Below are 14,201 nucleotides of genomic sequence, written 5' to 3'. Positions count from 1 at the left end.
ACCAAATCTTTCCTATAGGAAATGACCTGAGTTTAGGAAGAAAAAAGCCGCACTAGACTCATATGGTTTTGGGATTTGTTTGTTTACAAGATTACTAACTCAACAAAATTCAAAAAAAAAAAAAATACCAAGGATGGTGTTCCATCAAGAGTCAATGTGTAAGTCCAAGAAATCAAAACTCTGTGTTTCTGCAGGAGATGGGAATACACACAGTTCATCTCAGTTAACAAGTGGATCAAGAGAAGGAAACGACACTTCAGATGGAGCAGATGCAGTGAGGAAGACAGTTAAAGAGATAAAGGCACATACTGATAACAGGTGTGATGGTGCAACCCTGTAACCACAGACAGCACTCAGTAGGTAGAAGGAAGGCCAGACGTTCCAGAACTGCTGGGCTGAAGACAAGTTTACTACCGTGACTGGCACAAAGGAGAGGATAAGGAGCAGCAAGTTTGTCATATACTGTATCCAGAGTCTACACTGCACCTTAGGAAGGACATTTAGAAACTGGAGACAGGAGACCAGAAAGACATGCATACAAAAGAAAGCTGGTCAGGGTCAAATGAGGCGGCTCACACTAGTAACCCAGAACTTATGAGGATGAGGCAGAAGGACCACCCTGAGGTCCGCTGGGCTATCCTAATACCTTGTCTCAGAAGAAAAAAAGAAGGAAGTGAGGTTATATTTCTATCACCTGAATGGTCACTGTATAAATGAGCAAAGTACTGGAAATTCCTGGAGAGCAATGTTCCACACAGGGAAGTATCCTAAGACAAAACTGCCTGCCCTATAATGATTCTCACACAATCCCTGGATGCCAAAGGGCCTGAAGTATTGGGAAGGAAGATGGTTTAAATGACCTAGAAGATCCCTGCCAACACGAAAGCTCTGATCCTAGAAACATGACAAAAACTACTTAGCAGCAAGATATCCAAAAGTAGCAAATCCCTTTTTTTTAAGATTTTTTTATTTATTATGTCTCATTACAGATGGTTGTGAGTCACCATGTGGTTACTGGGAATTGAACTCAGGACCTCTGGAAGAGCAACCAGTGCTCTTAACCATTGAGCCATCTCTCCAGTCCGCAAATCCCTTTTGAAGCATAACAGATGTAGTCTGTCTCAAGTTGTGTCCCTGAACGCTAGCAAAATAGGAACACAGGCTTTCAGTCAGGCCAGCCTTCAAGCACAGCTCTGTTATATACAGAACTGTGTAGAACCTCAGGCAAGTTTCCCAACCTCTCAGCACCTTGGTTTTCTCATTAGTAAAATCCCCCAGAGAGCTGCTAAAAGCACAAATTAGCCACAAAGCAGAGCAACTGTAACTCAGAAAGCATTGAATAAGTGCTATTGTTGTTGATATTAGTAAGAAAAAAAAATCACATGACACTGGGTGTTGCGTGAGTATAAGGATAACTTATTTCAATCCCCCTCTCTAAGACTGGCCTGCTCAGGCGACTTACTTAGCTGAATGCCAAGTAACTAACATCTACTGGGTGCCTACTATGTGCCAAGCACCAATCGAAGAGCTGCAACATTTTGTTAGACTCCTGACAATTCTGTCTTCCAAGAGTTCATAGTGGTTAGACAATTTGTCCAAGTAACAGAGCTACAAAAAGGCAACTGGACTTCAGAACCTTGCCTTAAAACTAACGATTCCTAGTCCTGTCTAATCCTGACTCCGCATTAAAATTACCAAGGAGATACAAAATCAATAGTTACCTCTATGGTTTATCCAACCCTATTTACCCAAATTGTACCTTAAATTCATCTGGGTGCTAGCAGCATTCCCCAGGGTTCAGGGACATCATTTAGGTCATCTTGCCTAAGGCTTATTTTCAGGTTGCACAATAAAATGAGTGATATTCCTCAGCTGATGTTCAGGCAAAGCTACTGTCTTTTAAATGAAATATCTGCATAGCTGAGCATGCTGGCCCACAGCAATAAACTCAGAACTTGGGAGTCAGAGGCAAGAGAATCAGAGTTCATAACTAGCATGGGCTACAAGTGATTCTGCCTAAAACAAAATAAAAACTCAGCAGAAACTTAAGATTCTGATTGCTTTTCCATATGCAGGATAAATATTCTTGACTAAAATTTAACTCCAAAGCAATCCCATTAATAACATAGGTATTTTATTCCTATTTGTGGTCAGTAAGTTGTCCAAGTCACAAAAGAACTGGCACTAGATTCCATACGGGTTTGTGACCCTAAAGGTACCAACAGAAGACGGAGTTTTGAGTACAAAATCAGGGAAACTTCGTGGAGGGCAAATGAGCAGAGAAAAAGAATGGACAACTGCGGCTGGGACTAGAAGCCAAAAGGTGCAATAAAATATGGAGCTTTCACAGCTGAGCTGTGAGAGAAGAGGCCAAGGCCTTCCTAGGCCTACACTGTGCTAGCACATGACTGAGAAGCTATATTCCTGACCTTCACAGGACTTTTCCTCATACTGAGATTCACTTACGCCTGGAACTCCACAGCTTGCAAGAAAACTGAGGTCACATTCTCAACTTGAACTCAGAATGCAGGGAGAAGAGTAACCAGTTCTGCACACATACTACTTTGTCCCACTAGGACTGACTAAAAAAAAGAGTGACATGGTCTAGGACTACGGAATTATATACACATTACACATAAAATATTCACATATATAAAATTATACCAGGCCGGGCAGTGGTGGCGCACGCCTTTAATCCCAGCACTCGGGAGGTAGAGGCAGGCGGATCTCTGTGAGTTCGAGACCAGCTTGGTCTACAAGAGCTAGTTCTAGGACAGGTTCCAAAACCACAGAGAAACCCTGTCTTGAAAAACCAAAAAAAAAAAAAAAATTATACCAGTAGACCAAAAATGTTAAAAGTAAGGTTAAGTGTTAGCGTAGGGCTGGTGAGACATGGCTTGAGGGTAAAGGCACTTGCAGCTAAGTCTGACCACCTGAGTTTGATTCCCAGGAGCCACAAAACAGGAAAGAACCATCTCCCTAAAATTATCGTTAGACCTCCAAGCACAGGCTGTGGCACACACATACTAAAAGAATGTGTTTGTTTGTTTGCTTTAAGTAAGGTCTAAATCTTTAGAGTCAGATAAACCTAGGTTGAAATCCTGGTTCTTTCATTAGTTCTGAGCAATGCATTAAACTTCTACAACTTGTTTCTTGCTTTGTAAATTAATGGTAAAAAAAATAAAAAATATTCCTCAGAGGGTTACTGTAAGAAACAAATACATAACATGCTTAACCCACTACCATAAGAAAACCCGTTTCCAGCAAACAGCAGCCATTCTTTCCCTTATCTATCAGGTATGAGCTTCTGCTTTCATCAACCAGCAGGACTGAAGGGACTCACACAGCACCACAGAGCTTCAACATGCAGTAAGAAGGCTACTTCTTGAGCTCTTTATAAATACCAATATTTGTAAATACAACACAGAAAGGCCTTTTGGATTCATGGATTTAGAGTAGAGGGTAATAAGAATGCAGGCTCACTCCAAGAAAATGTTCCCTTTTCTAATAAATTGCTTTGCTATTGAGTATGGTGTACCCCTGTAATCCTAGTACTTGAGAGAAGCAGGAAGACCATGAGTTCAAAATTATCTTCAATTTGAAACTAGTCTGGACTACTTGAGACGTTGCCTCAAGCAAGCAAGAGAAAAAGAGTAATTGGACTGAGGATGTGGTGACTTGACTTGCTTAGCATAAGAGCCTCAGGTTTATACCTAGTACCACAAAGAACCAAAAACCCATCACTATCAACTGCCTTGTTGTGAGTTCTAGGCAGCAAAATACCTTAACAAAATAGACAATTGGTTTAGGTCTCTTTGACAATAATTACTGGGAGGCCTGCATGTTCCACGTATTGATATTATCAATAAAAGTCTTCACCAATTCCCAAAGCGCTCCAACTGCCCTAAAAGAAAGCTTTGCAGTGGGACACTTCCAGTATTCTTTTTGTTGTTGTTGTTTGTTTTGTTTTGTTTTTTAAGACAGGGTTTTTCTGTGTAGCCCTGGCTGTCCTGGTCTTGTAGACCAGGATGGCTTCAAACTCACAGAGATCAACCTATCTCTGCCTCCTGAGTGTTGGGATTAAAAGTGTGCGCCACCACCGCCTGGCTACTTCCAATATTCTTAAAGGCAAAGAAAAAGGCTAACAAACAAACATCGCTATGAAAACAGACGATGAGGAGGTGCACAGAGGAGGAGATGCAAATCTCATCTTGGACACAACCTTCCCTTGACAATCGCCTTTGTTTCTTTGTTCTAGCTCTAACTGAGAAACATCTGACAGCCTCTCACCTTTACACAGATGATGTCAGAATCCCTTCCTCTTGGGTATGTGGGTGAGGACTGGACATACAGGACAAAGTCAGGAACATGAAATGATGGCAGGGAAAAGTTACCCTTAGAAAAAAGTATGAAAAATTTCCCCCAAACAAACACACTGTACCTTTCTTCATCATGTCTCGGTCCAAGGCTACATTTCTTTGTGCAAGATTTACTTCTGCTCTAAAGTGGAAGCGCTTGGCTCGCTGTTCTTTCTTTTCAATTGCTTCCTAGAAAGCACAAAAAAGTCAAAGAGATAAAAGGAAGATGAGGAAAATTAAATCACAACAGCAACAAACAGCATGTTGCAACCTTTAAATAAATAAGAAGAAATAAGCAACCCGTGTCTTGAATGTGTTTTACAGTGCCAAGCTTACAGTAGCCCTACTGAAATCATCTCCATTCTATCATGGCTTGTGACTGCACCCAGAACATAGTAGGAACTCAATGAACACTGTTTATAAAATTTTCTAATACTTCATGTATTATCAACAATCACACCAAGAAGTTACAACAAATAACCTTAACTTCTCAATTTTCCTAGTGCAGAAATGGCGATATAAAAATGGAAAGAGGTTTGGAGGAAATATTTCCACTAAGAGCAAATCTGATCCAGTGCTATTTCTAGGAACTCCACAACTACCATTATCGCTTTACATTGACTGTGAGCAGGGTAATCACACCTATTATGCTCTTCCACATTATGTCTGCCTGAATGGTCTACCCCCTAAAATTCACACCCCCATTTAAAAATAACACCAGAGCAAAAATACTGTTTCCTCTATTCCAGCCTCATACGCATGGAATTGCCTGTTTTCATTTTTATGTGACAAAGAGCATTGACACTTTGCTGAAAAGCCGTTTAGCTTTGTAGGTTTCTTCCAAGAGCGAAAATAAATTCAGGTCCAACTGTGATTTTCCGATGGCTCAAGAACCCTTCACTAACTGCAATCGCCTGAAGGCCTAACTAAAGAACATTTGTGGCACTGAGGAAGCAGCAATGATCCTGTTAGTTTTTAACAGTTATGCTCACTTTTACACTGAAGTCTTCCTAGCACCACCAACAACCTACTTTTCTTAGCATGTGTGTGCTATGGTGTGTGCATGTGCAGGCGGGGGAGCAGCTTCCTTAGTGCTGCGATTACAGATGCAAAGGCACTCCTGTGCAGTTTTTCACATGGGTGCTAAGGATCTGAACTCAGGTCTTCATGCTCACAGCAAACACTTTAATGACTTAGCCATCTCCCTAGCCAAAATCCTTTAGTAACAATTTAAGTATAAAATCTTTTCTCCCAGGGCTGGAGAGATGGCTCAGTGGTTAAGAGCACTGGCTGCTCTTCCAGAGGTCCTGAGTTCAATTCCCACCAACCATGTGGTGGCTCTCCACCATCTATAATGAGATCTGGTGCCCTCTTCCGGCCTGCATGCATACATGCAGGCAAAATACTGTGTACAAAATAAATAAATAAATCTTTAAAAAAAAAATCTTCTCTCCCAGGTACCTGTTTTATGTACTAGAAAATGATATGGGGTTAAGAGCAGCGAAGTTCTTAATTACAATGAGAACATTTTCACTCTGTACTATTTTCCTGACTAGACAATGCTAAGATTTCTTTGGGCCTTTAAGTAATCTGACATAAACTGAGATGGAGAAACTATAAAAAGCCAAGTATGGCATATTTCTTTTTATATTTGTTTTTAAGCATCCAATATATAACATTAGTGGCTCTCACAGAGGACCTGGGTTAAGTTTCCAACATCCACATGGTATAGCTCACAACTATCTGTAACTCTAGTTCCAGAGGTTCTGATGGCTTCTTCTGACCTCTGCAGGTACCAGGCATGCACATAATACATGTAGGCAAAACACTAATATACATACAAAATAAAAAATGTAATTGAAAGCTGGGCGGTGGTGGCGCACGCCTTTAATCCCAGCACTTGGGAGGCAGAGGCAGGCGGATTTCTGTGAGTTCGAGACTAGTCTGGTCTACAAGAGCTAGTTCCAGGACAGGCTCCAAAACCACAGAGAAACCCTGTCTCGAAAAAGCAAAAAAAAAAAAAAAAAAATTGAACCTGGGAAGCACACATATTTAAGTCTAGTACTCTGGAAAGCAGAGGCAGGTGGATCTCTGAGTTCAAGGACAGTCAGGGCTACATATATATTACACATATAAAATTGAAAATTCTGTTTCAAACTGAACTAGACACATTTAAACCAGGAAAAAAAAGGTCTAAACTGAATTAAAGCAATACACTGTTTATCACATGGAGGTATTACAATGAAGGTGGTACAAGGGTAACAGCAATCACTTAGCAAAAGGCCAATATTGTCAGGTGCTGAAAATGATTCAGTTGGCATAGCCCTCAAAGCTTAAACACACACACAACTAGAAAACCCTGTTTTTCTATATTGGTAACCAGTGAGGAATAGACATGTACCAAGGTTTTATTTACATGTTGGGTGCTTTTAATGTTTTTATAGATAGTAGAAACAAAGCACATTTTTAAAGAGTGCAAATGACATCCAAGTATGCATTGCTGAGGCCAGGGACATAGCATGACTCTGTGGGTAAAAGTACTTGCCAAGTAACCCTGACAACCTTGAATCTGGATTCTTGGAACCCATGTAAAAGTCAGACATGGTGGCACATGTCTATAATTCCAGCACTCTTATAGCAGAGTGGGAGATAGGAGGCAGAGATAGGAGAATCCCCCAGTGTACAGGCCAACTAGAATAAGTATGCAGTATAGTGGCTAACAACCAAAGAGAGAGAGAGAGAGAGAGAGAGAGAGAGAGAGAGTCAAAAATAAGGTAGGAGGGGGGTGGAGAGACAGCTCAGCAGTTAAGAGGCAGGCAGTGGTGGCATGCCTTTAATCCCAGCACTCAGATGGCAGAGGAAGGGGGATCTCTGTGAGTTTGAGGCTAGCCTGGTCTTCAGAGTCAGTTCCAGGACAGGCTTTTCAAAAGCTACACAGAGAAACCCTGTCTCGAAAAACAAAACAAACAAACAAAAAAAAGCACTGACAGTTCTTGCAGATATCCAGGTTCAGTTCCCAATACCCACAGGGCAGCCAGTATTATATGAAACTCCGGTTCTAGGGGATCTGAAGCACTCTCCTGACCTCCTCCTCAGGCATAGGTCTACATGTGGTACACTTCCACACATGCAAGTAAATCACTCATATACATAAATCTAAAAATATTAATACTACTACTACTAATAATAAAAAAGGTGGATTCAGAAGACTTTCTTAAAAGTGTTTAGATGAAATGCAAAAACCAAGAAATTATTCTACTTTTGCTGCTGATGAATCCTGAAAGCATTAAATCCATAGATACAACCTGTGACAAGATCTGGAGGTAAGAACCACCTGAGGCTGTTTCTAACTTCCATTTGTGTGCTACAGAATAGACACACTCTTACACAAAGACACACATGCATCAAATACAATAATAAATAAATATTAAAATAAACATTCCCAGTGCAAGCTCTTTCTTGGAAACGGTTAAGCACAGGCATCTAAATACAGTGATTATCTTTTCATGGACACAAGCACACATAAATGTTGCCTGGATGTCTTCAGGATATACAATGGCATCCTTGGGTAGATAAGATAAATAAAGATATTTGATAATAATGTGTGTGCGTGTGCGTGCATACACACACACAAGAAAAAAGGAGGCAAAGAATATTTACTACCTGTAAGTCCTAAGGACCAAGTATTAATTTTACCTGCTTATCAAATTGAACAAATCATCATAGCCTGTCTTACCTTGGAGGTAACATCAATTCCAGTGATGAAGCTGCCAGCCTTGTTTTCATATCTTCTGCTTGTGTCCTAACAGAAGAGGAAAGATGAGAAATTCTGGGAGGAAAATCCACAATGAAAGGCAGCCTGATAACTGGTCTTTCTGAAGTCCTTCTTTTCTAGGAGCCCTTCACCTTAACACCCGTGTTACTAGGAAGTCTACCTCTCAAGTCCCAGACAAGAGCCTGTTCAAAATAGAGTAATTCTGTCAACTGAAAGTATCTATAGAAATGAACATCTAAAAGCGTCTGTGCAAAAAGCCAAAAATAAGATAGTCACTTAGCTCCCAAAACTGGACAAATTCTCCATGAAAAGCCACTAGGTGGAGCAAGTGCCTCCACAAAAATGCATGAAGTCCTAGCTCTGGGAAAAATACAGCCCAATACAATGGAAAAAAGAAGGGAAATGCAGAGTGAGGACTGAAACCTCAGCTTTGCATTCAATACCCTGGACATCTCTGAGCCTTGCTTTCTTTTATGCTATCTGTCTTTCTGACTTCTGCTCTCTACTTTGAGATTAATAAATCCCAACATTTCTCCAACAAAACAATCTTCTTCCATCTCAAAGACGTTGTGCTTGCTGTCATCCTTGCTAGGAATTGCTACCTTCCAAATGACATGATTGCCCCATCTTGTCATTTGACTATCTCAGGGGACACACACTGACGGCTTTACATCCCGCCTGGCCACTGTACTTCTTATTCTATTAACAGGGTGTGTTTTCTTCGTAGTAATTAACACACACACAAAAATATTTATTTACCTGTGTTCCCTGCTAGGACAAACTCTAAGGGGGAGTTTGATCTTAATCAAACACCTAGGATTATGTCTAGCATGTAGTGGGGGGGAGGGGAGTTGTGATACATCTATGTTAAACTGAATGAATGGATAAAACCTAAGTCACAACTGCAGTCAAATCTAGATGGTATAATGTGGAAAACGCCAAAGTTACCAAAGTCACTGCCATTTGTCATCACTACCTAAGCCTTCACTCATAACGTCAAATGTAAAAAACGAGACTTGCTATCGTGTAATTAAGGGGGGGGGGAGTTCACGTTGTGTGTGAAAATCGAACTACCCAGGCCTCAGACCAGCTTTAAGAGCAGGGCATGTGACTACCAAACCACAGGCAAAACACTCCCCCTCATACCCACTGTGGTAAAAGGCAAGATCAAGTGTCACCGAGCGTCAGAAGCTGGGACCACCGAGCCGAGTGGAGGCAGTGAAGGTGGCGCGCGGGGACATGATGCCCCTCACTCACAACACGAACACACGAGTGTCTGCGGCTTGACAGGTCTAGTCCTCTCAAGCGAAGAGCGAATGCCAGGTTTAACAGACACTAACTCCTCCGGGGCAGGACCCATCAGGAGACCTGGATGCCAGCGCCACCTAACACTTCCTTTCAGAGCTGCTCCAGGTTCTGTTCCCGCCCGCGGCTCCCTTTTATCTCCAGCAGACCGCAGTTCACTCGCTCCGGGCCACCAGCCGGCACCGAGGGGCAGCGAGAGGGAGGTCCCCAACTCTCTCCCAGCTCTCCCGCCTCCTCCAGCGCTCTCTGCACCCATTTCCGGGCGCCCGGGTGTCCTTTCTCTCGCTCCGGTCTCTCCGGGTCAAGCGCGGCCCCGGCGCTTCGGCGCTCGCGCCCCTCTCCAGGCTCCCGGACCTGCGCCACGGCCGCGATCCGCCACCTCCCCGCCCCGCAAGGGACACTCGCTCGGCGACCTCCTCATCAGCCCCCGCCCCTCGCCCGTACCGGGAGCAGTTCCTTTAGCGAGCGCCGCACCGGCACGATTTCCAGCTCGCCCTCCTCCACCTCCATGGGCTCCGGCTCGCCACGCTCCAAGCCGGACTCCACTTCGGGCGACGACGGAAGCCCCAAAGCCGGGGACCCAACCGGGCCCTCCGCCTTCACAGACACTCGCAGGCCGCGAACGGCCGCCATAGCTGCCAGCCGGCCGCACCACAGAAAGCCCGCCCCTCACAACCCGCCGCCTAGAGCGCCGCCGCGGCTAACCACAGAGGAGAGTCGCCGTCAGCCAGAGCGTCGCCCGTTTCTACCAGAAAGCTGTCCTTATCTCTGGCGCCCCCTTTGGTGGCCCGGGAACCTGGGGCCGGCTTGGGGCGGGATTTCGCGGGAAGGAGGCGGGGCCAAATGGAGACGGAGGTGGGGCGTCGTCTGAGGTTCCAAAATACTTACACTTAGAGGACTATACTCCTAAGAACTACAGAGTCATTGCTATGTACAATCTGATTACTTCCAAGGCTTGAACCCTTACAACTCTATAAATAAGATTTTATTCTTACCTTCATTCCACATAGGAGAAAACTGGAGCATAGTTTTCTCAAGGTATAGGCTATTTTAATGATTACCTGGAGCCCTGGCAATCAGACTTCAGAGCCCAGAATGGATTATAATTTATCATCTCTTGGCAATAACGTTTACAAAGTTAGTTGCGTGGTAAATCTTGTCTCTGTCAATTCTTCCAGTAACTGAGCCATTTTATGTAGTCAAAAATTTAAGCTGGGGCCCAGCATAGGTTTATATGCCTTTAATCCCAGCACTCAGGAGTCGGAGACTGGCTAGATCTACGATTTCCAGGCCATTCTAGTCTACATAGTGAGTTCCTGACATCCAGGGCTCCAAGGTTGAGACTCTGCCTAAATTTAAGCTAGGCATGGTGTACACAATTCTGTGCCCAGCACTTGGGAGAGAGAGGCAAGAGGATTAGAAGTTCAAGGTTATCCTCCAAAACATAGCTAGCTTGAGGCCAACCTAAGCTACAGAAGACCCTATCTTAAAGGGGGGCAGCTCCCAGATGGTAGTGACCTACCCAAAGGGTAGAACCAGAGCTTAGACCTTGTTTCTCTCTTGTGGGGGCTCTACCCATCAAAGACTCCTAAGAGTGATTTCTTGCAAATGTTTCTAGTAAGAGTCTGGCTGGGAAAGAAGGGCTCCAGACTTCCAAAAGGTACCTCTAGACTGTCGTAAGTGCTGATTTTGTGTCTCCTCCTGTGTCACCTTTAGCTAGCTCTAGGTCCTTTCCAGACCCAATCTGAAGCTGGAATAGGTGAGACAGAAAAACACAAGAATCAGATACACCAGGGGTGTTCTTAGGCATGCCACTTAAGCTTCAAGTCTCAGTTCCTTCATCAGAAATAGAATGCCACCTGCCTCCAGAGAAGAATGCAAGGGTTAGATTTTATGTGGCTATAAAAGCCAACAGAAATGGTGTGGCAATTCAAGCTTTTCTTAAAATGGGCCTACACCATGGGACAAAGATGGAATTCCTTAGAAGGGTGGCTTTGACTGAATGTAATGAAAAAGTAAGCACAAAATCGGGTTGACAGAATCAAATGCATTTTCTTTTCTCCCTTATTTTTTTCTGCATTGACAATGGAACCCAGAGACTTGAGCATACTAACAAACCCCTTTACCAATGAGCTATATCTCCAGCCGTCTTGTTTGAGACGGGATCTTCCGTGTAACACTGACTGGCCTGGGAATAACCTTGAACTTCTAATCCTCCCACCTGCATTTCCTGAGAGATGGGATTACAGGCGTGTACCACCTCGCCTGGCTCCCTAGTATGTATTTTAGATAAGTGTTTCTGTTTGGGATGGCCAGCTGTGGGTGACAGTCACGAACCCCACCATTACACTAGTTCTCTGAGCCTATAGAGTGGGAGGCAGGAGAGGCAGAAGCAGTTAATTACTCAGCTACACAGGCCTCTCTCCCTCCTAAAAGAGTCTTACAGCTTGAGGGTTCAATTCAGAGGGATTTGGCATCACAATTCAAGGAGGCTATAGGGCAGCCACAGCTAGCAAGGGACATCACGGCAGTCAACACTAAGCTTCCAGGCTGCTACCCAGACAGCCCTGTACCTTTCTCTACTTGATCACCTAACTCACCTCTTCTGCCTCCCCATCCACAGTGCAGCCTGAGATGAAGAGGAAACAATAGAGAATTTAGGAAGTGGTAAAGAATCATTTTCAAAAAGTTACAGTTATGGGGCTGGGGATATGGCTCAACTGGTAAATTTCCTCCAGGTTCTAAATCCTCAGCACTCATGTAAAAGCCTGGCAAAGAGGTGAGCATCTAAAACCCCAGTGCTGGAGGGGCAGGGCTAGGCAGATCCCTGAGCTCACTGACCAGCCAGCCTAGCCGAATCTGGGAGTACAGGTTCCTGTCTCAAAAACTAAAGTGAAGATAAGATAGTTCAGTAGTTAAAAGTACAGAACGTGGCTGGGGGGGGGGGGGCTTAGGGAGGGACAGTCAGTGAAGTCTGGAACTAAGTAGTACTGACACCTCAGAGGCCTAGTCCAGCCAGACCTCTACTTGTACTGACCACGTCTTCAGTAGGTGCTCAGAACCCAGCACCATCTTCTACCTGGCTCCCCAGAGGGGATACTGTGTGTTTGCACTCAAGAAGGCAAAGGCTAAGCCGGGCGGTGGTGGCGCACGCCTTTAATCCCAGCACTCAGGAGGCAGAGGCAGGCGGATCTCTGGGAGTTCGAGACCAGCCTGGTCTACAAGAGCTAGTTCCAGGACAGGCTCCAAAACCACAGAGAAACCCTGTCTCGAAAAACCAAAAAGAAAAAAAAAAAAAAAAAAAAAAAGAAGACAAAGGCTGTGTGGAGTGTGCTCATCTGTGTACAGTGAAGGTAACCCTGGAAATGTGTCCCCTGGGAAAGCCGGAACCCTGTCAGTAGTTCCTAGCCCCCATCCCCAGCTGAGCCACTATGTATCCTGAGTGGATGAGGAAACAGAAACCAGGAGAGGTTCTGCGGGATTCAAAGCCTGCAGACATTCACATTCCCTGGTCGACATCAGGGCTCCCAAGGCACACTTAACTGCCTCCCAAACCTTTAACCAGGCCCACTGCTGCTGGGGCTCAGTTCCCCTATGTGGTAGAGTAGTTTCTAAATCTGGGTTTCCCAGATGTCTTTGTATGTGTAAGGCTTACAGTTCTCCTGGGAGCTTGTATGGAAAGGCCTTGGGGTGGGGGGGTAAGTGAGCAAGAGATGCAGGCTCTAACCTGGCACTTTCCTAAATCACTTTTCTCTGGGCCTCAGTTGTCCCCACCAGCATGCATGCTGAAAGGATCAGATTCATGGGAAAATCACATCAAGCACCTGTGATTCTTTCTGAAGCTCCCACGACTCAGTAGACCTTACTTGAGAGTGTAATGGACTTTGACAGGCAGGGGTGGGGGTATGGGAAAGGCAGTACCCTGGCTGGATAGGAGAGATAGCGACACAGTGGAGAAGGAAGAAATAAAGGGTGTGTGGGGTGGGGAGTAGAACCTGTGAGTCAGCAGAACACCCAGAGAGCCAGCAGCAGGACTTGGATACTGGAGCGGGACTCTTACTAGGCAGCTAGCAAGGACTAAGGGCTGAAGACCAGTGAGGTGAGAGGTAAGGGTTGAAAGGACAGGGAGGGAATGGGAACAGAACTCACTTATTTGTGTGGTATATGACAAACTCTTGTCTGGCCAGCATCACTCCTCTGGAGAAGGCCTTGTACTTACTGCCCCTCACAGGAGCATAAAATGACTAGGAAGCAGCCAGGAATATTAAAGAAAATGTTAATATTTTCTCAGGTGGAAAAACTGAGGCAGCCTCTGGCTTGGTCATCTTCTTGCCTTCAGCACTCATCAGTCTCTGACTTCAGCCAGCTGCAAGTTCATAGCTGAGCAAACAGCAGCCATGTGGGGCCTGCTGGGCAATAACCCCCAGGTTTCCCCATAAGAGGCTCATTTAGTGAATATTTATTACAAACTAGGCTTTTGAAACAAGGACTCAATTTACTGTCACAAAAACTCCATCAAGGTGCTGATACTCTTTTCACTATACCAATACAAACAAAAGCTCCTTCAAAGACCTGCCAAAGCTGTTATGGTTATTAGGAAGTGTGGTGGTTTGAATGAAAATGACCCCCTAAGGGGAGTGGCACTATTCACTATTAGGAGGCACAGCCTTGTTGAAGTAGGTGTGGCCTTGTTGGAGGAATGTGTCACTGTGGGTGTGATCTGTGAGGTCTCTTTTGCGCAAGCTTGGCTCAGTGATACTTAG

At 44.5% G+C, this 14,201-nt stretch overlaps 1 protein-coding gene across 1 annotated transcript in view; it reads right to left on the bottom strand.

Moving 5' to 3' along the window:
* Ncbp3 (nuclear cap binding subunit 3) overlaps positions 1 to 10,091 on the bottom strand; it is a 38,318-nt gene extending 28,227 nt beyond the window's left edge. The window contains exons 1-3 of the mRNA XM_057774396.1: positions 9,883 to 10,091; positions 8,095 to 8,160; positions 4,442 to 4,547 (exon numbers count right to left, since the gene is read on the bottom strand). Coding sequence (XP_057630379.1) covers positions 4,442 to 4,547; positions 8,095 to 8,160; positions 9,883 to 10,071 — 361 coding nt within the window. The 5' untranslated portion in view covers positions 10,072 to 10,091. The remainder of the gene's footprint in view (positions 1 to 4,441; positions 4,548 to 8,094; positions 8,161 to 9,882) is intronic.
* Positions 10,092 to 14,201: the final 4,110 nt, after the last annotated feature.

Source organism: Chionomys nivalis, chromosome 7, assembly GCF_950005125.1.
Source record: "Chionomys nivalis chromosome 7, mChiNiv1.1, whole genome shotgun sequence".
NCBI classification, from domain to species: Eukaryota; Metazoa; Chordata; class Mammalia; order Rodentia; family Cricetidae; genus Chionomys; species Chionomys nivalis.
Note: the sequence above shows the minus strand (reverse complement) of the source record. Positions and strands in the feature narration are given on the sequence as shown.